Genomic DNA, 21358 nt, shown 5'->3' with positions numbered 1-21358 from the left:
TATATTGCCGCTTAGCAGCACACGCATATAAAATGATACGTTTACAAATAATAATAACTATATTAAATAAACGACCATGTTCACATTTATGAAAAAAATAATTCTCTGTAGTTGGAAAAACTCATTCTACTTCCTTGTACACCCCTACTTAGACAAACTTCGCGGAGTCCTTCTGTATCTGTAGCGCGTTTTAGTCAAAACAACCCAGTGACACTAAAACAAAATGTTTCAGCGGTACATTTATTTTCTCCTGAATTCATACAGCATGGAGTAACATTGCGGATAACTTGCTTTTCAATAAAGTCTTTCGAAGACACTGCTTTGTAGCCTTTAACTTCTGTGTTTGGTGAGTGGACTAACTAACGAGAAGAGCATCACTTTGTGTAACATTAGCAGGCTAGGTGGGAAAGCTAACCGGTAAATCAGGGAGACTTGGTTGGGGTTAGCGCTGTGAACGCTGGTCGTTAGGGTGATAAATAACAGAGCAATACGAGTAGATAAGATGGAAGATGCTTAATAACAAGCTAGTGAGCTTAATTAAGCTTAGGTTAAGCTAGCTTTAACCATGTCCATACACTGCTAATAATAAAGCAGTGGACGGAAATAAACCCTCTATACGGGTCATGGTATTCAATAATAAACCACAGTAATGGACATGAGGTGTGTGAAAATGCGCTTAGGGTCAGGGACAAGTGAAAATACTTTAGTGTATGAGCGGGGGCGATGGCTGTGGTGTCGTGTAGCTGAGCGGGACTGTTCAGCTTCGTGTGTTTCAGCGAGCTCGTAGTGACGGGTTCGAATCCCACTCGAGGCATGCTTTGGTTTGTGATGAAGCTTAACGAGGAAATATTGGTTTGTTAACTGTACAGACTTTTACAAATTATTTTGCTTTCTTATCCTTAAAGGTGTTTATTTGACAGGTGGCTTGTGATTGTGAAAAGAAAAGCACAGAATGCACCAAACTGATACAGTGTAGAAATAGAAATAGCCTTTATTTGTCACATATACATTACAGCACAGTGAATTTCTTTCTTCGCATATCCCATCCTTGGAGGTTGGGGTCAGAGCGCAGTGTCAGCCATGATACAGCGTATCTGGAGCAGAGAGGGCTTGCTCAAGGGCCCAATAGTGACTCACAGAGTACTGGACATCAATATCAAGTTATTAGGGATATTTTCCACACTCTGGCATTTAATATTAATTCAATATAAGATTTAACTGGCCATTTCAAGCATCTCACTAAAAGGACAGCTCATAGCCCTTGTTTGTATATACTTAATAATTAAAAGTGCAGAATGTAACTTTCCCAATCTATAATCATATTTTGTCAAATATATCAGAGAAAATCTGTGATTGAGAAGTACATAGCTGTACAACTGTGACTTTAACATATATTTTCCTTCCATCTCAGGTATATCAGCATCTCCTCCGGAGTCAGGATGAGTGCAAGGCAGTGTAAGAACTGTGGTGGAGCGGATATAGATATAGACCAGGCGCGTGGGAGTGCTGTGTGTACCGCCTGTGGCTCTGTACTTGAGGACAACATCATCGTGTCCGAGGTGCAGTTTGTGGAGAACAGTGGAGGAGGAGCGTCTGCTATTGGACAGTTTGTCTCGGCTGATGGTACATGATCTTTTTATGTCTTGAAAACATGCTGTTATGGGAAATTATTAACAGCAGGGTACCTTAATGTGAAAGACCTGTTACCACACTAAAGATGATTGTTTTCTGATAACCAAACGTCCATACGATTACAATTTTCTATTAATTAACAAACACCACGTATTATTCGTTTAGAATTATTTTTAATGCTGTGGATTGTTTGCTGATCATTACCACATATATGCTGTAAACAGTCTGTCCAGCTCTAGTATATCAAGACAAAGGTGCAGCTTGTCATGGTGACACATTACTGCAAGTCCTGAAGACTTACCTGTCTCAGAAGATAACACAAAATGACAGCATTTTCTGACTGTTACAAAGTATTGACATGATAATGATAACTTACACAGATCAGGTATAACATTAGGAACACTGGCAGGTGAAGTGAATAACACTGATTATCTCCTCATCTTGGCACCTGTTAGTGGGTGGAATATATTAGGCAGCAAGTCAACATTTTATCCTCAAAGTTGATGTGTTAGAAGCAGGAAAAATGGGCAAGTGTAAGGATTTGAGCGAGTTTGATGAAGGGCCAAATTGTGATGGCTAGACGACTGGATCTCCAAAACTGCAGCTCTTGTGGGGTGTTCCCAGTCTGCAGTGGTCAGTATCTATTAAAAGTGGTCCAAGGAAGGAACAGTGGTGAACTGGCGACAGGGTCATGGGTGGTCAAGGCTCACTGATGCACATGGGGAGCGAAGGCTGGACTGTGTGATCCGATCCAACAGACGAGCTACTGTTGCTCAGATTGCTGAAGAAGTTAATGCTGGTTCTGATAGAAAGGTATCGGAATACACAGTGCATGACGGGTCAGGGCTGTTTTGGCAGCAAAAAGGGGACCAACACACTATTAGGCAGCTGGTCATAATGTTATGCCTGGTTGGTGTATTTGATCAGTGCATTAACTTGAACCTGTAATTTGCCTGGCAGCCTGAACTACTCTCAGATTTGCAGTATGTTTTATACCCATGGGGATGTAGCTCAGTGGTAGAGCGCATGCTTTGCATGTATGAGGTCCAGGGTTCAATCCCCTGCATCTCCATGAGTCTCTTTTTAAGAGTAACCTTAAGGAGAAAGGCACTGGCCTGCTGGTTAGTGGTGTTGGGATTAAAAATGAGATTTAAACAACCTTCTGGTTGGAAGATCATATTATTTTCTGTTTTGAATAATAAAATGCTTGATATTGCATAAAAATGTCACAGAATAAATTATTGTTTTACCGTCATGAAGAAAACCTAATTCTATGAATATGATCAATTTAACCTCACACACCCCTACATGTGCCAGCCCCCTCTCCCTGATACATCAGTTTAATAACACTAACACTTGGCTTTTACATGTTTAAAGCTCTTTTTTTTATCTCTCCCATTTCTTAAACAAACTCTTTAATTAGCTGTGAAGCTCAGTGATGCATTTAAGCAGTCGGATCACGGTCCACTTCTATAAAATAGCCTAAGTAATAAACCATGGCTATGGTTTGAGTACAAGCCATAGGGGACAAGTTGCTAAGATTCATGAATTTAAAAGCAATAATAAAAAAAAATCCATATTTTTTACTTATTAAATAAAACATTGCCAAGTGTAATTTTGTCTGGGTAAAGATAGCAACAGAAACATACCAGTTTTTGCACAGAATATTTGTGTATTTTCATAATGACCAGAATCCTACTTCTCAGCTAGTTCCGCACTGGAGCTGATCCTTTAACATCATCACATCCTACATCTTATGAAGCAGTTAAATGACAGTGTCAACTAATGTCATATGTAGATAAATGATTCTCCATTACTAGTCAGAAACTTAGACATACCTGATTGAATGCATTGGGTGTGATCTTATTCATGTACAAGACAGTGGTGAGACCGGCCATGCTGCATGTTTTAGAGACTGTCAGTGAGTATGAGACAGCAGTCAGAGCTGGAGGTAGCAGAGCTGAAGATGTTGAGGTTCTCTTTGGGAGTGACACGGTTGGACAGGATTAGGAACGAGTACATCAGGGGGACAGCTCATGTTGGACAAAGTTAGGGAGGCCAGATTAAGATGGTTTGGACATGTTCAGAGGAGGGAGAGGGAGTATATTGGTAGGAGAATGTTGGACATGGAGCTGCCAAGCAGGAGGCAATGAGGAAGTCCAAAGAGGACGTATATGGATGTAATAAATGTGGATATGAAGCTAGTGGGTGTAAGTGTTGAGGATGCAGAAGACAGGGATAGGTGGAGAGAGATGATTCGCTGTGTGACCCCTGAAGGGAAAAGCCGAAAGAAGAAGATGTGATCATATTCATGAGATTTGGGTGCCATTAACACAGCATCATTAATATTTTTCCTTTATCTTTACCTGGATAGCAAACTCCTGGTGCAGCCTGCTTCAATAATATCAGCATTATATTTAAAATCTTTGAAATTCACTTTCACGTTTCGGGTCTGTTGTTGTAGATTTGCACAGTTATCGTTAATTGGTGTATTGAAGTACAGTCAAATACCTGTCTTGCTTTTCTTGTTGAACAGCATATTGATCCACATTAAGTATAATGTAGGTTAACAGTTCTGTCCATGTACATTTATTTGGTGTTGGTGAAGAAAGGTAATGTTGTGGTTGGCAGCACTGATATAGAGGAAGCAGTGAATTCTTTTGCTTTTGGGAAAGGCATTCCCTTTCTGCACCTCAACACATGTTAACACATCCTCATGCTCAGCTTAAGGCAATAATATCCTACTATCTGCTAGATCCTGTTACCACATATCTTATTTGCTATAAACAGTTCCCTCTCCAGCTTGTTGTGTTACCAAAACACTATAAAGTCGTCTGTCCTGAAGACTTTCCTTTGTCAGAAGGTTAACAGCGACAGCTTTATTTATGACTGTTAGAAAGCTTTGACAAGATAATGAGAACTTACACCAATAAGCCATAACATTATGAGCACTGAGAGATGAAGTGAATAAGACTGATTATCTCCTCATCATGGCACCTGTTAGTGGGTGGGATATATTAGGCAGCAAGTGAACATTTTGTCCTCAAAGTTGATGTGTTAGAAGCAGGAAAAATGGGCAAGCGTAAGGATTTGAGCGAGTTTGACAAGGGCCAAATTGTGATGTCTAGACGACTGGATCAGAGCATCTCCAAAACTGCAGCTCTTGTGGGGTGTTCCCGGTCTGCAGTGGTCAGTATCTATCAAAAGCGGACCAAGGAAGGAACAGTGGTGAACCGGCGACAGGGTCATGGACGGACAAGGCTCATTGATGCACGTGGGGAGCGAAGGCTGGCCCATGTGATCCGGTCCAACAGACGAGCTACTGTTGCTCACATTGCTGAAGAAGTTAATCCTGGTTCTGATAGAAAGGTCTCAGAATACACAGCGCATGACAGGTCAGGGGGACCAACACAATATTAGGCAGGTGGTCATAATGTTATGCCTGGTTAGTGTATTAGATCAGTGCATTAACATGAACCTGTAACTTGGCTGGCAGGATGCACTACTCTCAGATTTGCAGCATGTTTCATGCCCATGGGGATGTAGCTCAGTGGTAGAGCGCATGCTTTGCATGTATGAGGTCCAGGGTTCAATCCCCTGCATCTCCATTGGTATGTTTTTTTAAGGGTAACTTCCACCATGTGTGGGTGGAGTTTGCAAGCTTTCCCTGTGCCCCAGGAAACCCCCAGGCACTCCAGCTACCCTGTCAACACAAAGACATGCAGTGTAGGCTGAATGGCATCTCGAAATTGTCTGGAGACTGTGTGCAGTTGTGCCCTGTCTGGCAACCAATCCTGGGTGTTACCCTGCCCGTTGCCCCAAGCCTCCTGGGAAAGGGCGCATGTTCTCCATGACCCTGTAGGATAAGCAGTGTAGAGGATGGACAGATATTTGCAGGTTTGATCAGTAATCATTAGGAGACAGAGATGGAATATCTCGCTGCTGTTCCTGCTGTGAGCCACCAGATGGAGTCAGTGCAAAAGCACAGCCCAGTAAATGCTATGCTTTGTGCTGCTGAATGATTGGCTCGCTATTACAGTCCATCTTATCACATACAGTTTGAATCCTTGAACAGCTGATCAGGAAGTTTTTTTAATTTTTATTATTATTAATGAATAACAATCAGGCTCATTGCTGATGTGTAGTGAATGCATTGTTTCAAATTCTAAGTTCATATTAAGTTTATTACAAAAAAAGAATCAATATACACTGAAATTTTCATGCTACATTTATACACTTCTAACCAGACTTAATGCAAAAAAATTAAAAGATAAAAACAGTGTGTGCCGTCAAAAAGTGAAATAGCGGGAGATGTTGCACATATTCTATACAATAGATTATTAACATAATACAAAGGGTAATGCACCTATAGTACAAGGATACTCAGAGTCTGATATCAGTAGTGATAGGACAAGTGATCATGATAAATCCACAGACTAAATAATATTTAGTAGTTTAATTTAGTGCAATTGTTTTCCACTGCAGGTCCAGTGAAGGCCCCAGTGCTTGGAACCGGCTTCCACACAAGTCTTGGGAAGGAGTCACGTGCTCAGACACTTCTGAATGGTGAGCATGTAACCCTTTATCTCTCAGAACCAACGTTCATACTGTTTCTGATCGGCTTTTTAACCCAAGTTTCATGTTCTATACATTACTATATTACTCTACGCTACAATCATGTACTTACCTGCAGTGCCATGCAGAAGTATTCACCCCTTTCTACATTGTGTAGTGTATGTGAAATGAGCCTAATTGCGATTATATATTTATTAAAACAGCACACCGTATTGAAGAAATCACTGAATTTAAAAAATCTATATAGTCATTTACAAATAAAAGATATTAGTAATGACTGCACAAGTATACAGGTTTGTTGGTGACACATAAATTAGTTTTGCAACCAATTGCATGAACAGAACCTAATCATTTGAATGGAGTTCATCTCTGTGCGATTAAATTTGCACACAATCTCAATATATAAAAAACTGGTTTTGACTAAAAAAATCGAGCCTATGTTAGGTAGGTCATTAAAAAAAGGTCAGTGACGTAGAGATCTAACCAAGAGGAGACCAACCAAGCTGGAGACATCAAAAGTTCAGATGTTGTTAACCCAGACACTCTACAAAGCTGGGCTGGAAAAAAATCATAATAATAAAAAAAAAGATTTGAACACTCAACGAAAAAAAGGTCTGATGAAACAAAGAATTAACTTTTTTTCTTTGACAACACATCAGTTTTCATCAACAGGGCTTTGAAAACAGGTCAAAATATAGATAGATAGATAGATAGATAGATAGATAGATAGATAGATAGATAGATAGATAGATAGATAGATAGATAGATAGATAGATAGATAGATAGATAGATAGATAGATAGATAGATAGATAGATAGATAGATAGATAGATAGATAGACAGACAGACTTTATTGATCCCTTTATTAAGCTTAGACAGTTACAAGATAAAACACACAAAATATATATATATATATAGTACAATCCAAGAAGAAATCCTGTTCCTAGAAAGTCTAGGGCAGACAACTTATAAACTTATAAACCCTAAACTTGTTAAAAAATCTTTGCTGGAGTGATTAAAAAAAGAAATTTTGGAATGATCTGATTTTTCCCCCAGGTTCATGTTAAATCTATGGCTGCTATTTTTTACATAAGATATATTTAAGTTATATTTAGTCTAATGACTGAGACTTTTGCTCCACAAAGAAATTGAGAAGAGAGAGAGAGAGAGAGAGATGGCTAGGGTCCAGACAGAAAGCCAAATTTACTCCATTGTGGTGATGTAATCCTCCTGCTACATTCACATGAGTCCAGGTTGCAGTGGCCCGTTAATCCTGTGGCGCGTGCAGCATGAAAATCACTCAGTGCTCTGGCTGGCCTGAGATGTGTGAACACAGGAGAGCGGGTCAGCAAACAGTGGCGGCAGAATAGAGAGATTATGCTCTTCAAAGCTTTCTGGGTTATTTTTAGTGTTTGGCACGTTGACGCTACACTTGGGAACTGAGGCATGGATTCCACCTCTTCGTCTGTCCATTCCACATCTGCTTTAATGCTCGAGCATGATACCTGATTCCCACTACCAGGGACAGATGCTTTAGAGTCCTAGCACTACAGTGCTTTTTTTGGAAGAAGCATATGCAAATCAGATCACTGACCAGATTGTGCACCATACGTTTAAATGTTAATTTCAATAAACTAATCACACACCACTGTACTGTGGGATTTCTGTGGACTGTTGTATTAAACGTGTCAAATGAATTACCCTGGTGTGGTGAGTGTGTGAGCAAACACGTGAATATGTTGAGAGAAAGCGAGACAAGGCTGCAGATGGTCCCATCTCCAGGGACAAAAACAGCTGTCTCTCTGCCCAGAGAAGCTCAGGGAGCCTGTCTAGATGTGCAGCATTCTCATGACATCAGTGCTACTGGAAAACTAAACACCTGCGTGTGAAGTCATGCTTCATGTGTATATGTGTGTGTGCGCACACTCCTGTGTTTGACTACACTCATGTATATGCCTGTATCCTGTCTCTAGGGAAACGACAAATACACAGCCTGGGCAGCCAGCTGCAGCTGAACCAGCACTGCTTAGACACAGCTTTCAACTTCTTCAAGATGGTGGTGAGCAAACATCTGACAAGAGGGCGCAAGATGGCCCACGTCATAGCTGCCTGCCTCTATCTGGTGTGCCGGACAGAGGGCACCCCCCGTATCCTTACACATGCTGTCATTTCTATTTTATGAGTAAAATTGCATTCATAGCTACCATGCTCCCAGCAAGAGCTTTACTTGCATCAGTTTACTTTCAAAGCCTTGTCACCAAAAACAACAAGAGGAAATGGATACACAACTCAAAGTGCTTTTGAGCCTAAACACTGCATCTGTAGCATATGACCTAACAATCCACTGAACTGAAACATGCTTAATATGTAATGGAACCCTGAGGGCAATTCTCAAATTAAACCAATAAATGTATTCACTGTATGAATAAATGAGACATGAGAGAATATCTTATCAAAGCTGCCCTTATGTAGTTTTATCAAACTTACAAACCCTGTAACAAGGATATCCAACTCAAATTCTGCTGGGACCAAATCGGCCTTTTTCCTGATTATATATTTTGTTAATTAATAGCATTCGTAGCTAATCTAGGCTCTGAGTGTAGAATAGGATGTTTCTTGGAAAAAGTATTGTTCTATTTTGCACTATTGCTGATTAACATTTGTTAAACTGATTAAAGCTTTTAAAAAATAACTAATGGATATATATATATATATATATATATATATATATATATATATATATATATATGTATATATATATATATATATATATATTTATAACAACAAGAAGATCCCAGAAGGACTTCATTTTGCACTATATCCAAAAGTAAGTGGACACCTGATCAACACAGCCATATGGTTCTTCCACACACTGTTTCACAAAGTTGGAAGCACACAGTTGTATAAAATGTATTTGTCTGCTGTAGCATTACAGTGTCCCTTGAATGGAACTAAGAGGCTCAAACCTGTTCCAGCATGATAATGCCCCTGTGCACAAAGCAAGCTCCATGAAGACAGTTTGCCAAGTTTGGAGTAGAAGAACTTGTCCTGTACAGAGTGCATGCAGAGTGTATGCCGGTCCTGTTCGTCAGACATCAGTGCCAATGAAATGTTCAACAAGCACATATAGGTGTGATGGTCAGGCGTCCACAAACTTTCGGCAATATAGTATAACCTGTCTTTAGTTTCCTGTAGTTCTGGTCTTCAGTCTCCTTCAACTTTTTTTTGTTTCAGCACTAGGTGATACGTTTAGGAATCGCAAGGAGGTCTGTGAATCGCTCTAAAGGCATTTGAATGTTTTATTTGATGTAGATCTGACTTGCATCAAGTGCAGGGGATAGGTGCTGATTTTTTTTTCCAGAACCCATGAAATATGAGCCAACATGGGTGTTCGCTATGCTTTGGATATGGTGTAAAAATCTAGATAATGTGAAAAAGTTCCAATATGATTTCGTGCAGGTTTGAGCAGGCTAAATGAAACGAGGCACTGGGGCGTGTTTAGCCTGCAGTCCCCAAGTTTGACACCTGGGCTGTGGCATTATAATAACAATTTCTGCAATTCTTTACAATCAGATGGAAAATGAAACAATTCGAAAAACAGATTGAAAAACACGGGTATGCTGTATTTCTTTAATGAAGAAAGTACTGCTGATAAAAAAAAAAAGGAAACAGTATGTCACGTGGAGAGCCTGTGGGATGAGTGCGACAGGATTATGATTATTCTGAGTTGTTCTGCTGAGTAAAGTATGGTGCACAGACCATCTGCTCAGATTCAGAGCACTCTTTCCTCTCAGCAATGATGGCAGTGGTGCTCTGCTCTAATGCACCACAGGGTTACAACAGACCCAGAGTTTTTAACAGTTATGTAAGGAATAAAACCCATTACAATAAGCTGGTATGGGAAAATAATCCACAACAGTTACAATTACAATTGTTACAACATTTATTAAGGAGCAACATATAATTTTAACCATTTATGCACTGTTATAGTTACAGTTTTACCTGTGTCTGTTAAAAAGCACTGACACTGGGAACTCCTTCCAAAACCCTTATTAAAATATCCTCATAAGAAAATGTCACCATATGGACAATTAAACATGCTTCCGTTAACGTGGAAGATCCACTATTAGACCCTGTATTAATGTATTATAGAAAAGATAACATATTAGAAATGACACATTAATATAAGCCTCCAGAAGGACTATCTGAACCATGCTGGTAGAGAAAACTAATCTACTTCTGCTGACAAATCAGAATCAAGAGTTCAGCTAGGCTGTACCGCACTTTAGTTTTCTATTATTCTGTGGTAACAGTTTGACCAGATAATTAAAGAGAGTGCATCTATAAATGTAGTCAGTCAGTGGCTAATTATTACACCGTAATCTCTGCAGTAAGCATCAAACTGCATAAGACATTAATGAATGATTTTAATCTATACGTTTGCATCCTTCTTTCTGAATGTGATATAAAAATCCTCTAATAGCTTTTATACCCACTAATAATTGTGTAATTGGATCCTCTCAGTTGCTTGTCCCATCTAATTTTTCTCTCATGTCTGTAAGTCTTTGGCAAATGTCATACAAAGCCTTTTTCAAATCAGGTCTGGTGGCAAAACCTTGACCTTTTTTTAGACTTGTTTTCCTGTTGATTTTGGTAAAAGTATTGTTTTGTTACACCCACATTTTCCATTTAACTTCTCAATACAGATTTTAAATACTTATGAAAAAAGGGGTACATGCACTATATTGCCAAAAGTTTTGGGACACCCCTCCAAATCATGGAATTGTTGTTCAGGGGTTAGGCTTGGCCACAGTGGAGATTGCGACCCAGGCCTTCACATCAAATTCAGTGCCTGACCTCACAAATGCGCTTCTAGGATGGTCAAAAATTCCCATAAACACACAGCTAAACCTTGTGGAAAGCCTTCCCAGAAGAGTTGATGTACATGTAAAGGCAGATGTCACAGTTTTGGTCTGGCTCACAGTCTCCACTCTAATTCATCCCAAAGGTGTTCTATCAGGTTGAGGCCAGGCCTTTGTACAGGCCAGTCAAGTTCCTCCACACCAAACTCACTCATCCATGTCTTTATGGACCTTGTTTTGTTCACTGGTGTGCAGTCATGTTGGAACAGGAAGGGGTCATCCCCAAACTGTCCCCACAAAGTTGGGAGCATGAAATTGCCCAAAATGTCTTGGTATGCTGAAGCATTAAGAGTTCCTTTCACTGGAACTAAGGGGCCGAGCCCAACCGCTGAAAAACAACACCTGAATTCAATGATTTGGAGGGGTGTCCCAAAACTTTTGCCAAGATAGTGTATTTTCCTTCGCCTATAAACCATGGGAGGGTACAAACGTTCGATTTACGTTTTAAAGGAATCAAAGATGTGATGTGTGTTTTGCACTTTAATACAGCTACAGTGTACTCTCTATGATATGTCTTGTATAATATTACAGAGTGGGCTTTTTCTCTTTAACCTCTATAACAGTGGATATAAAAAAATATCTGCCCACCTCTGTTAAAAGGTTTTCTTAAAGAAAAAAATGAAATCAGGATCATTTTGATATTTCACAATGAGGATTTTGGAGCTTCTGTATTCATTCCTTTGTTGACTGCAAGGTGAATTTTTTTCTTCATCTCCAGCTTTCTAACAGAGGCCTGCAGGTTTTGTGTCAAAGTATACTGGTGTTTGGAGCCAATATCAGTGATTCCCTCTATCTTGACTAGAGTCTCAGTCACAGTGAAAGTGAAGCAGCCCCATAGCACTGTGCTGCCATCACCATGCTTCACTTTGGCATATGGCATTCTTCTTGTAGCTCAGCACTAATGATCAGAAGGTTATGAAGGCTACTCAGCTGTATAAATGAGATAAATTTCACTGGTTGCTATATCTACTGACACGTAATGATTTAATGTACTATATGGATTCATATTTTACATTTTAAACAGGGTTTGTGAACACATTTATATGCATTTGATATAGTATGCATATCCTATATAATATACTATATACTATACATACTATGCATACCAGATACACATTTTATATATTCTCTGGACTTGGGTAAATTGATTAAATTCATTGATTAATCTAAGATAGATCTTTTAATTAGTATTCGTAAGGGAAATGTAACCTTTGTAGTGTTTGCTGTAGTTATAGCTGTAATATAAGGTAGAGAATAATGTCAAATTGATGGCATCTAGTGAGGAAGCTCAGCCTCTGTACATCTGGTTTGCTTCATTTTCTAGACTAGAACTGCTTTTCTTTCTGACGGAAAGCCTTTCAGTTTTTTTTTTTTTTTTTTTCCCACAATGACAACAAGTCTTTCTATTCTTCTGCTGCACACCTGCTCAGTGTTACATCACACACATCCACATGCTCATACGCACGCAATGCCCTGTATCTCTGTCCCACCCTGGTCCCTGAACTGTTGTGATGAAGCAGTGAGTTGGATTTGTTTACGTCAGGGTGAGGCTGCCTGCCCCTGAGGCCTGGGAAGGGCTCATTCGATAGAAGGGCTTAACCTCAGCTAAATGCAGCTTTAGCACAGGCCATGGTTCCATTACAAACTTTACTGTGTGTAAAACGCTGATAAGACCAAGCCATTATTTAAACTCTGCAGAAGGTATCTAACTCCCAGTATTTGCCTAAACGTTATGCAGAATTCCATTGGTAGCTCAAAATAACATCGTAATACAGTAAGATGTTATCCTTATCAAAATCACTAGTGTAATTACTGCCCTTAGACTGATCACCTTGACTATTTCTTGTTAAGACAGGATCAGACTTTCCCTTTCAGTGGTACTAATCTCCCCCTGATGTCCTCTGAGGGCATTAGTCACCATGGAGACATGCTACCGGTGTATGTATGTTTTTATGTATGCAGGTCAGGTGAGCCAGGGTAGATGGACAGGGACGATTCATCCTCACTGTAAGAATCAAATTTTGCCTTAGGCCTCAGAGGGTGCAGTGGTGATTTGGAAAGGATTAAACTAAACTACAGCTTAATCTAATGTGACAATTAACAAAATCAGTTAATTGTCACAGATTTGCATTAATGACTGGGTAAAGCCAGGCAGTGAAAACATAATAAAACTTGTTAGCCCTGTCTCTTGCTTAGGAGCACTGCCTGTCTCCTCATGTTTGTTTTTAATCCTTCCTTAACTCATCTGCAGACATGCTCCTGGACCTGAGCGATCTTTTACAGGTTGGCTTTCACATTTTTATAATCCTTTAATGACGTCAGTCAAAAACAGACGGGACTCAGGAATATGGTCACGTAGCTGATATAGCTTCAGATATTTTAACACACATTAAACACAAGAAACGATTATGTACACCATGTACACCACGAGTGAACAGTTGATGTGTTGACAACAGGAGAAATATAATATACACTGATCAGACATAACATTATATCCACCTGCCTAATATAGTGTTGGTCCCCCTTTTTCTGCCATTTTTCCTGCTTCTAACACATCAACTTTGAGGACTTGCTATTCACTTGCTGCCTAATATATCCCATCCACTAACTGACGCCATGAGGAGATAATCAGACTTAATCACTTCACCTGTCAGTGCTCATAATGTTATGGCTGATCGGTGTATGTATATAAGCATATGGTTTTTATGTTATGGCTGATCAGTGTATATATTGATGGGTCACAAATGCATCTATGCATCTTAATTTCATATTCACTTTACTTTTTATATCGAATTTTAGAACAGAAATCGAATCTAAAACTAAACTAAATATGGAATTAATCTACAACCGAAAGAAATAAGAGCTGTTACTGATGACAGCTAAGCACACAGTTCCTGTAGCTACCTGGAAATCCGTCTCAAAGATCCCGCATATACTGACTGCTTCCCCATCCCCCGAGTTATAGTGTGAAGCAGTATTCAATATTTCATCTGTGCAGTGATTGGTGCATGCAGAATTGACTTGGCAAGTGACTAGTTGATATTACAGTTTGTTTGCAGACTATAAATAAACTGTAATTGTACTAGCAAGTGGCTGTTTGCCGAATCAGTCCTGCATGCACTCTACTCTGCACGGCCTGGCAGTGGTTCCAGGGGGAGGCATTTCATGGCTACACAGCTGGTGTTGCACTTATTTTTACTCCTCCAGCTGTCCTGGGAGTATGGACCCTTGAACTGTGTCTGGCACTGAAAAGATGTTAAGAGGGTGGGTTACAGCAAGGCTGAAACATGCAATGAATCCTAAGCAAGTGCAGCCACACCCGGCTTTGAGAGCACCGCACCCTGCTGGGCCTGCCAGGCTAACTAGAGACCTGCTGCTGAGGGCTTGACCTCTGTACTTTACTGAATTGCCCAAAGTGTTCTAAACATACTGTGTAACTGTATAATTGTTCCTAGCCAGAGAAAATGAACATTGTTCATATTGTGCACATTATGGCCTACAGCGCAAGGCTGTGGTATGGTATCGTAAATTACCATGGTCACATCACGGTCAAGTGATCTCTCAAATAAACATACAGGTATATTGTGTAAAACCTTAGTAATTATGTCTGTAAAGTCTTACATGCTCCATATATTTTCCTCAGGTGAATGTGTATATCCTGGGAAAGACTTTCCTGCTTTTGGCCAGAGAACTCTGCATCAATGCACCTGCTGTCGGTAAAGTTGTGTTTTATTTTACTCACTGCACATGAGGCACTGAAATACATCATTTATCCAGTCTTACAGTGAGATAAATCATATATACTGTACGTCCATAATTGTGTTGACTTCTCAGGTAAAATGTATCGTAGTACAGTGTTTTAGCTGCTAACTGCCTGGAACATGTTATATTAATCTGACTTGAGTCGTAGTCATATTCTCTTCATGGGTCATTGCACAGACCTTTATACAATTGCTTTAAACTTCACCATATTAGGGCTAATGAGTGCAAATTAATTGCCCATCTGTTTAAAAGAAAATTCCATACACAGAGTTGCAGTCTGGTTTGAGGTACATAGGGGGCACCATTATGTCTAAAATAAATTCAGTTCCATCATGTAAGCATTCTGAACTAAGCAATTTTTTTTTTCTTACAGAAGAGATAAATAATGTCTGTTGTTCCTTAGGCACATCAGAGTAAGCAGAGCAAACAAAGCAATCCTCGTATTAATGCACATGGCGAATTTGCAGCAACCAGACTGATTAAACGCTTTCCATGTGTTCTGATTTTCACATTCAGCTGCTTGTCTGACAAAAAATCTGCCATTTTACCATCATGCATCTGCTGTGCGTTCACCAAATCCTCAATTAGAATGCAAACGACAGCACAGCAAATTCTTTGGGCTCAATTCAAACAATCTCCCCATTCAGTTGCCCCTGCAGCCTGGCAAGAAAAACGGTTTCCTAACGTTGGCCATGAAGATATTTCTTCACTTGATAGCAACCATTATTTTATTAATACGGTTCAGGTTTGCTGTGACAGTTGTTGTTGTTGTGTGTGTGTGTTTGTGTTTACAAGGATTTCATACACATCTGTGTCAAAACCCGAAATGATTGTCTTTAACCTAGCGAGACAGCTCAGATCTTTTATGCTAAAGTGTCTACATCTGTTTTCAGACTCCCTCGGTACAGGCTGGTGGTTTTCAACATTCCAGTTCATAGACAACAAAAGTCAAAACAATAAGGAGTTCGACCACTTTGTAGTCACAAAAAATTTTTATGATCTGCAGTTTAGTAAGCTGCACACTAATACAAGACATTTCATCAAGCTGTAAACAAATTAGACTCAGGTTATGTACAAAAAAAAACACGCTAGTGGAAATACGCCACCAGGAGTGCAATACATCAATTTCTTTGTTTATATATATATATAGATTTATTTATTTATATAGTTATTTATAGGACTGCATGCCGCAGCATCAATAATTAAATCAAATATACTTTTCTCAATAAATAAAGCAGAGGAGCATTCTTTCACTCAAGCTTTGTCAGAGAAGAGTCTGTTTTATAAACAGCCTGTCATTCAACTGTCCTCCACTGCTACACTGAAAAGAAGGCAAAAGTGTCTCGGGACCCTGTACTCCCCCATGTGTTCATTGCATTGAAATACAGTGGGTGGAATGCACTTCAGCATCGCTGTCCTCGCACCTTTCATGCGTAGAAGACCAGCTCTGGGATCTGACCTCCCTGCACACCGGTTCCATTCGTACTGTCTGAAGAGCACTGAAACTGAAAGGTCACTTTACCACACTGGACTTCTGTCATTCCCTCTTGTCCAAAATAGCTGAGTTCATTCCCATCCAGCACAGCACTGACTGTGTAGAAAGCATCTTGCTCCACTTGAACCGGATGCTCAAACCACACTGAGAAGGTGCTGCTGGAACCATCTGAAACAAACTTAGTCAGATTCTGGGCCAGGATGACTCCTTGGCGCTTCAGTTCGATCTTAACACTGTACTCAGCCTTTCCGCCACTAGACCCGTACAGGCCAAGGCCAGCGATGAAGATTCGCTTGTCCACGGCAAACTGGATGCTGTCACAGCGTCCACGGTAGCGCCACTGGTTGCTGCGGTAAGCAGAGGACTGGAAGCGGTGGCAACGCTGCGGTGTCAGTCCTTTCCTCTGCGTCAACGGAAAGTCCAACTTTGGCTTATTGGCCGCCGTGTACCACAGGAAAATGTCATGTGTCTCTTCCAGAGTCAGCACGTCTGACTGCGCAGCTCCATCTGCAAACTCCTGCAGGGTCATGGTGGGGATGCGCACCAAGTACAGGACCTTTCCCAGCACTGCCCTTTTGTTGCGAGCTGTTGGTCCAAGTCCCTGTCGTTTGCATTCGGCCACGGCCCATTCCAGGACAGCCTGGAAGACCACGGCCTCCCTGGTGTTCAGGGTCTCCCGCTTCAGGATGATCTCCAGCGTTTGCAAGTCAATTTCACAGAAGCCTTCAGAGCGGAGAGCCAGCTCAGCCTGAGCATCAATAACTTCCCAGCAGCGCTGTGTGAGCTCAGGCTCTTCAAAAAGCCGACTCTGAGAAAGCAGTACGCAGGCATTCTTGGCCTCCAGGCTGGTCTCCAAAAAGTTGACGCAGGCTTTGGCCAGGGCAGGCACAATATACTTTTTGGCAGCATACAAAGTGGCCAGCACAGTGTCTGCCTCCAGTTCAATCTCATCGCTATACAGGTATCTGCAAGGGGAAGATCAGAAACACATTTGGTTAAAGCTACAGGAATAAACATCTAGCTTATCACTTAACCTCAAAGAGCAAACATTCAACAACAATTTCCAATTTATTAAAAGGCTTACTTCAGCAAGATTAAAAAAGCAGCAGGCTCCACATCGGGAATATGGATCTCGGATTTGCCCTCAGCGAGATCCCCATAAAACATGGCACCAAACACGGAACTCCCCACAGCCAGTACATACTGCAGGAACAAAACATTCAATTAAAATCACCCAGACAGGAAATACTGTCCACCCTTTTTTTTAAAGTCCAGGATCGAGTATAGCACATTCACCTTGTGCGCAGGAACTTTCTGGGACTCGCCTGGGCGACCCACAATAAAATGAACATCTGCCATGAGTTCGTTATTGAACATCAAAGCGTTCCTGGAAAGAAACAGAGATTGTTAAAAAGGTCTGAATAAACCTGAGACTTGGATGCAGGGAAAAGAAAAAGAAATCAGACTGCTGGGTTTGGATTTACCTCTCTCGGAGTGTAGGATGAGTGGATTGCCAGCTGGCAGTTTCGACGTTGTTGTTGTTGATGTTTTGCTGTGCGGCGGTGGCCGTCGGAGTGGTCGCTGTCTGGGTCACCTGGACGATGCTCTTTTTGTTGGCAGGTGTCACCGCTGTGCTGTTACTGTTCGGTAGGTTGGTGTTTATGCTGGCAGGGTACAGCTCTGCAGCCATCTTCTTCTTCAAGGACAAACTCACGATTTCATAGCATGCTGGCAACTTGCCTGGCTGCTTCCCACTTTTTCTAGTCCTTTTGAGGCTCTCTGGAAGCAAAAGAAAAAACGTCAACAACTTCATGATCCGGCCATACAGGCAGTCCGGGGGTGTTGGCATCAGCGAGCAAATCCACGAGTCTGAGGGGCAATCGAAAGACGAGGTGTAGCCCTGTAGTAATAATATAACACGGAATTACACGTCCGTCTCTCAGTGTGCATGGAGCTTGCTCACAAACACCGCTCTATTTCAAGTGCAGAAATAAACGCATTATTCCAAACCGAGGACTCTCATCGCTTCCTCGACCAGTGAGAAAACATCCCTTCACCCGGTCTACATCCATGCTGAGAGAACTCGCCTCCTCTCTCCGTGTCAACAGTGTGTGTGCACGCGCGGGTTTGCTGAGATAAACATACCGGTGATGTGAATGGGAGCTGCGCTTACTCTCTAACACGGTCCCTCAGTATATCTTCTCCGTGTAGTAAAGCTCGTTTTGTGTAGCGAAAGCAGACGCCCAGGTCTGATTCGACCAATCAGAGTTTCGGACGCCAATGGCGTCAGCACCCCTGACGCGCCGCCTACAGCAGAAGACACCGCCCTCTTTCGCCATAATATTCTCTAAGCGCAACCCTTTAACCCTTACGTGATTGTTGACAATGTAGGTGCACGTCACCATTTACGCCATAAAAAGCAAATACACTATTATCATATACACGAGCGCGTAAACAAAAATCCACAAACACACGCCGCGATTTTACACTGAACCAGCGCGGGTTTGTTTGCAAGCTTCAGTTTTTGTTTCAGACAATTTTACTAAGTTACTTTTAAACTACTCATCGCGTCGAAATGCAGCGCAGTGACCCTGTGTGTGGCTAATCCCGAGTGTCCATTCGCTCAGGTGTGGGAGTTTTAACAACACATTTAGTTGGGTACTTTGCTAACCTTGCATCGTGAAGTCCCGACATTCGGACGCTTCACAATTTTGTTCACTGGGGGGAAAAAAAAACATCTGCAGCGAAGTGCACTAGATACCCCAACTCTCACACCAAACAGACTATATATTGTATATACACACATCTCTATAACCCCTAGCGCTGTGGAGAACAGACGCTTTCTGAAGCACGCCGTGGAAAAAAAAAGAGGATAAAGTGGCAGCACTGAGATGAGCTCGTTTCTCTCATCCAGGAACACACACTGTAGTCGGAAGTCAGAGCGAGAGATTCAGCACAACAACAACAACAACAGTCTGAGCGAAACCATGCTGATGTAAGAGTTTATAATTCGTTACCTTGGAAAACAGAGTAAAGCCCAGGTGATCAGGAAACGCATTCAGGTTAGATCTGTGGACGCCCGATCGCAGCCAGGAGCCATGTTAAATCCGGAGCTTGCTATGGGAGAGGGGGTTGGGCTTCCGTCCTGTTCCCACTCCGCTTTCCCGGCTTTCCAACAGAGGGCCCCGGCGCTACAAAATGGATCATCAGGAGCGCTTTATCCAAAGATAGCCAGGGTTAAGCGGCTTTTAAGTATTATTATACAACATACATAATGTTTTTTTTACATCATAATGTTTTTCCCAGAGCATTCCCTTATCTTCATAAACATATTTACATAGCTCTATCTATCTATCTATCTATCTATCTATCTATCTATCTATCTATCTATCTGTCTGTCTGTCTGTCTGTCTATTTGTCTGTCTGTCTGTCTGTATTTCTATCTATCTATCTATCTATCTATCTATCTATCTATCTATCTATCTGTCTGTCTGTCTGTCTGTCTATTTATCTGTCTGTCTTTCTATCTATTTTAATACCATTTTTGGGGAAAAAGTGTCAACAGTTGCCTACAGAAAAGTGCAACAGACAAACTGCTCGTGATTAATTGCATAGACAAAGAGGCGATTTATATTATTTATATAAGTATTACTTTTTATAGACTTGTTTGAATACTGGATTCACATTCGATTCAATTTATTTGTATAACAATGGACATTAACAATGGACATCATCTCAAAGCAGCTTTATAGAAGTATAGAAACCTAGAGAAAATGATAAAGTTTAAAGTGAAATTGCTATTTTATCTCTATTTTATCCCTATTGAGCAAGCCTGAGGCGACGGTGGTGAGGAAAAACTCCCTGAGATGATATGAGGAGAGGAACCAGATTCAGAAGGGAACCTCATCCTCATTTGGGTGACACTGGACAGTAAATAATTTGAGTGTAAATAGTGTCCTTTCTACAACAGCACCCAAGATCGTCGACTATATGTGGTTGAAATGACAATAAAGCTTCTTGAATCTTGAATCTTAGGTCAGTGTAGTTTCAATGTGAGTTCATTATAGACTTAGCACTAAACTCTTACAAGTAATCAGTGAAACACAATGGGAACGGCTACTACAGGAAAATAACCAACAACAGGGCGGTGTAATGTAGATGAGAATTCCTGTTCCTGCCCTGAAGTTGTTTTCTCAATAACTATCTCCTTTCTCCACAGCAATATGCAAACAATGACATCTACAAAAACACTGGCATATTATCAATTAATAAGAACATCACAGATTTTATTAGTTTATAAATACATTTGCTATTCTGACACCTCAGCCAAACAAGTTTATTTCTGTTATTACATACTTATTATATAAGATATAAACATGTTGTTACCTCCAACAATGTTTTGTGTGTGTGTGTGTGTGAGGTCAAGAAGCTTTTATTGCCATTTTAAACCATATGTAGTTGTCCTAGCTACATAAAGTGCAGCTTGGTGCAAACAGTGCAAGACAGAAGACATTGCAAACAGACGATACAAAAACAACAGAAAACATAGAAGAACTGTAAACAAGTGATATAGCTTATAGGCTTGTAAACATATACGTATAGCAGCAGTTGGTGACAGTTTGACATGTACAAAATTAGCAACAGCAGCAATTGTATAGTGTGCAAAATACAAGCATATAAACAGTTTAATGTGGGTGGAGTTATAGACGTATGTGTTGAGTCTCAGGTTCGGAACAGGTGTGTTGAGTCTCGGGGCGTGTTGAGGGTGTGTGTGTGTCTGCATTTTAATTTTGTTAAAAAGGCAACACATTTTTACACACTGCTGATTATTACTCTTATTTACAAGTTGTTTATAAGTCTCTGGATAAGCTGTTAGTTGTTACTATAGAAGTCATAATGTGCTAAAGCGAGTGCATTAATTTAAACCTGTTGTGACTCTGGGTGACAGTCACAGCCTTCGGACCAATCAGATT

General features: G+C 40.7%; 2 protein-coding genes and 2 non-coding genes across 5 annotated transcripts in view; 3 read left to right on the top strand and 1 right to left on the bottom strand.

Moving 5' to 3' along the window:
* The first annotated feature begins 172 nt into the window (after window positions 1–172).
* The window catches only part of brf1b (BRF1 RNA polymerase III transcription initiation factor subunit b), a 59872-nt gene continuing 38686 nt past the window's right edge, over window positions 173–21358 (top strand). Inside the window, exons 1-6 of the mRNA XM_058379097.1 lie at window positions 173–346; window positions 1412–1623; window positions 6118–6198; window positions 8180–8353; window positions 13380–13411; window positions 14772–14844. Coding sequence (XP_058235080.1) covers window positions 1440–1623; window positions 6118–6198; window positions 8180–8353; window positions 13380–13411; window positions 14772–14844 — 544 coding nt within the window. The 5' untranslated portion in view covers window positions 173–346; window positions 1412–1439. The remainder of the gene's footprint in view (window positions 347–1411; window positions 1624–6117; window positions 6199–8179; window positions 8354–13379; window positions 13412–14771; window positions 14845–21358) is intronic.
* On the top strand, window positions 2633–2704 carry trnaa-ugc (transfer RNA alanine (anticodon UGC)). Its single transcript has one exon. It is a non-coding gene; the product is annotated as a tRNA-Ala (tRNA).
* On the top strand, window positions 5169–5240 carry trnaa-ugc (transfer RNA alanine (anticodon UGC)). The gene has a single exon. It is a non-coding gene; the product is annotated as a tRNA-Ala (tRNA).
* On the bottom strand, window positions 15868–19556 carry btbd6b (BTB (POZ) domain containing 6b). Of its 2 annotated transcripts, XM_058379100.1 has the most exons (5): window positions 19403–19556; window positions 17870–18164; window positions 17682–17772; window positions 17470–17588; window positions 15868–17350 (listed from the first exon to the last, which is right to left on the bottom strand). In XM_058379100.1, the coding sequence occupies exons 2-5, from the start codon at window positions 18073–18075 to the stop codon at window positions 16318–16320; spliced, it is 1449 nt and encodes a 482-aa protein (XP_058235083.1). In that variant the 5' UTR covers window positions 18076–18164; window positions 19403–19556; the 3' UTR covers window positions 15868–16317. The 2 variants fall into 2 exon arrangements, with proteins under 2 accessions (XP_058235083.1, XP_058235081.1); XM_058379098.1 differs by lacking the exon at window positions 19403–19556 and having other exon boundaries at window positions 17870–18608.

This window comes from Hemibagrus wyckioides, linkage group LG25, assembly GCF_019097595.1.
Source record: "Hemibagrus wyckioides isolate EC202008001 linkage group LG25, SWU_Hwy_1.0, whole genome shotgun sequence".
Classification (NCBI taxonomy): Eukaryota; Metazoa; Chordata; class Actinopteri; order Siluriformes; family Bagridae; genus Hemibagrus; species Hemibagrus wyckioides.
This window is presented reverse-complemented; position numbering and strand designations above follow the sequence as displayed.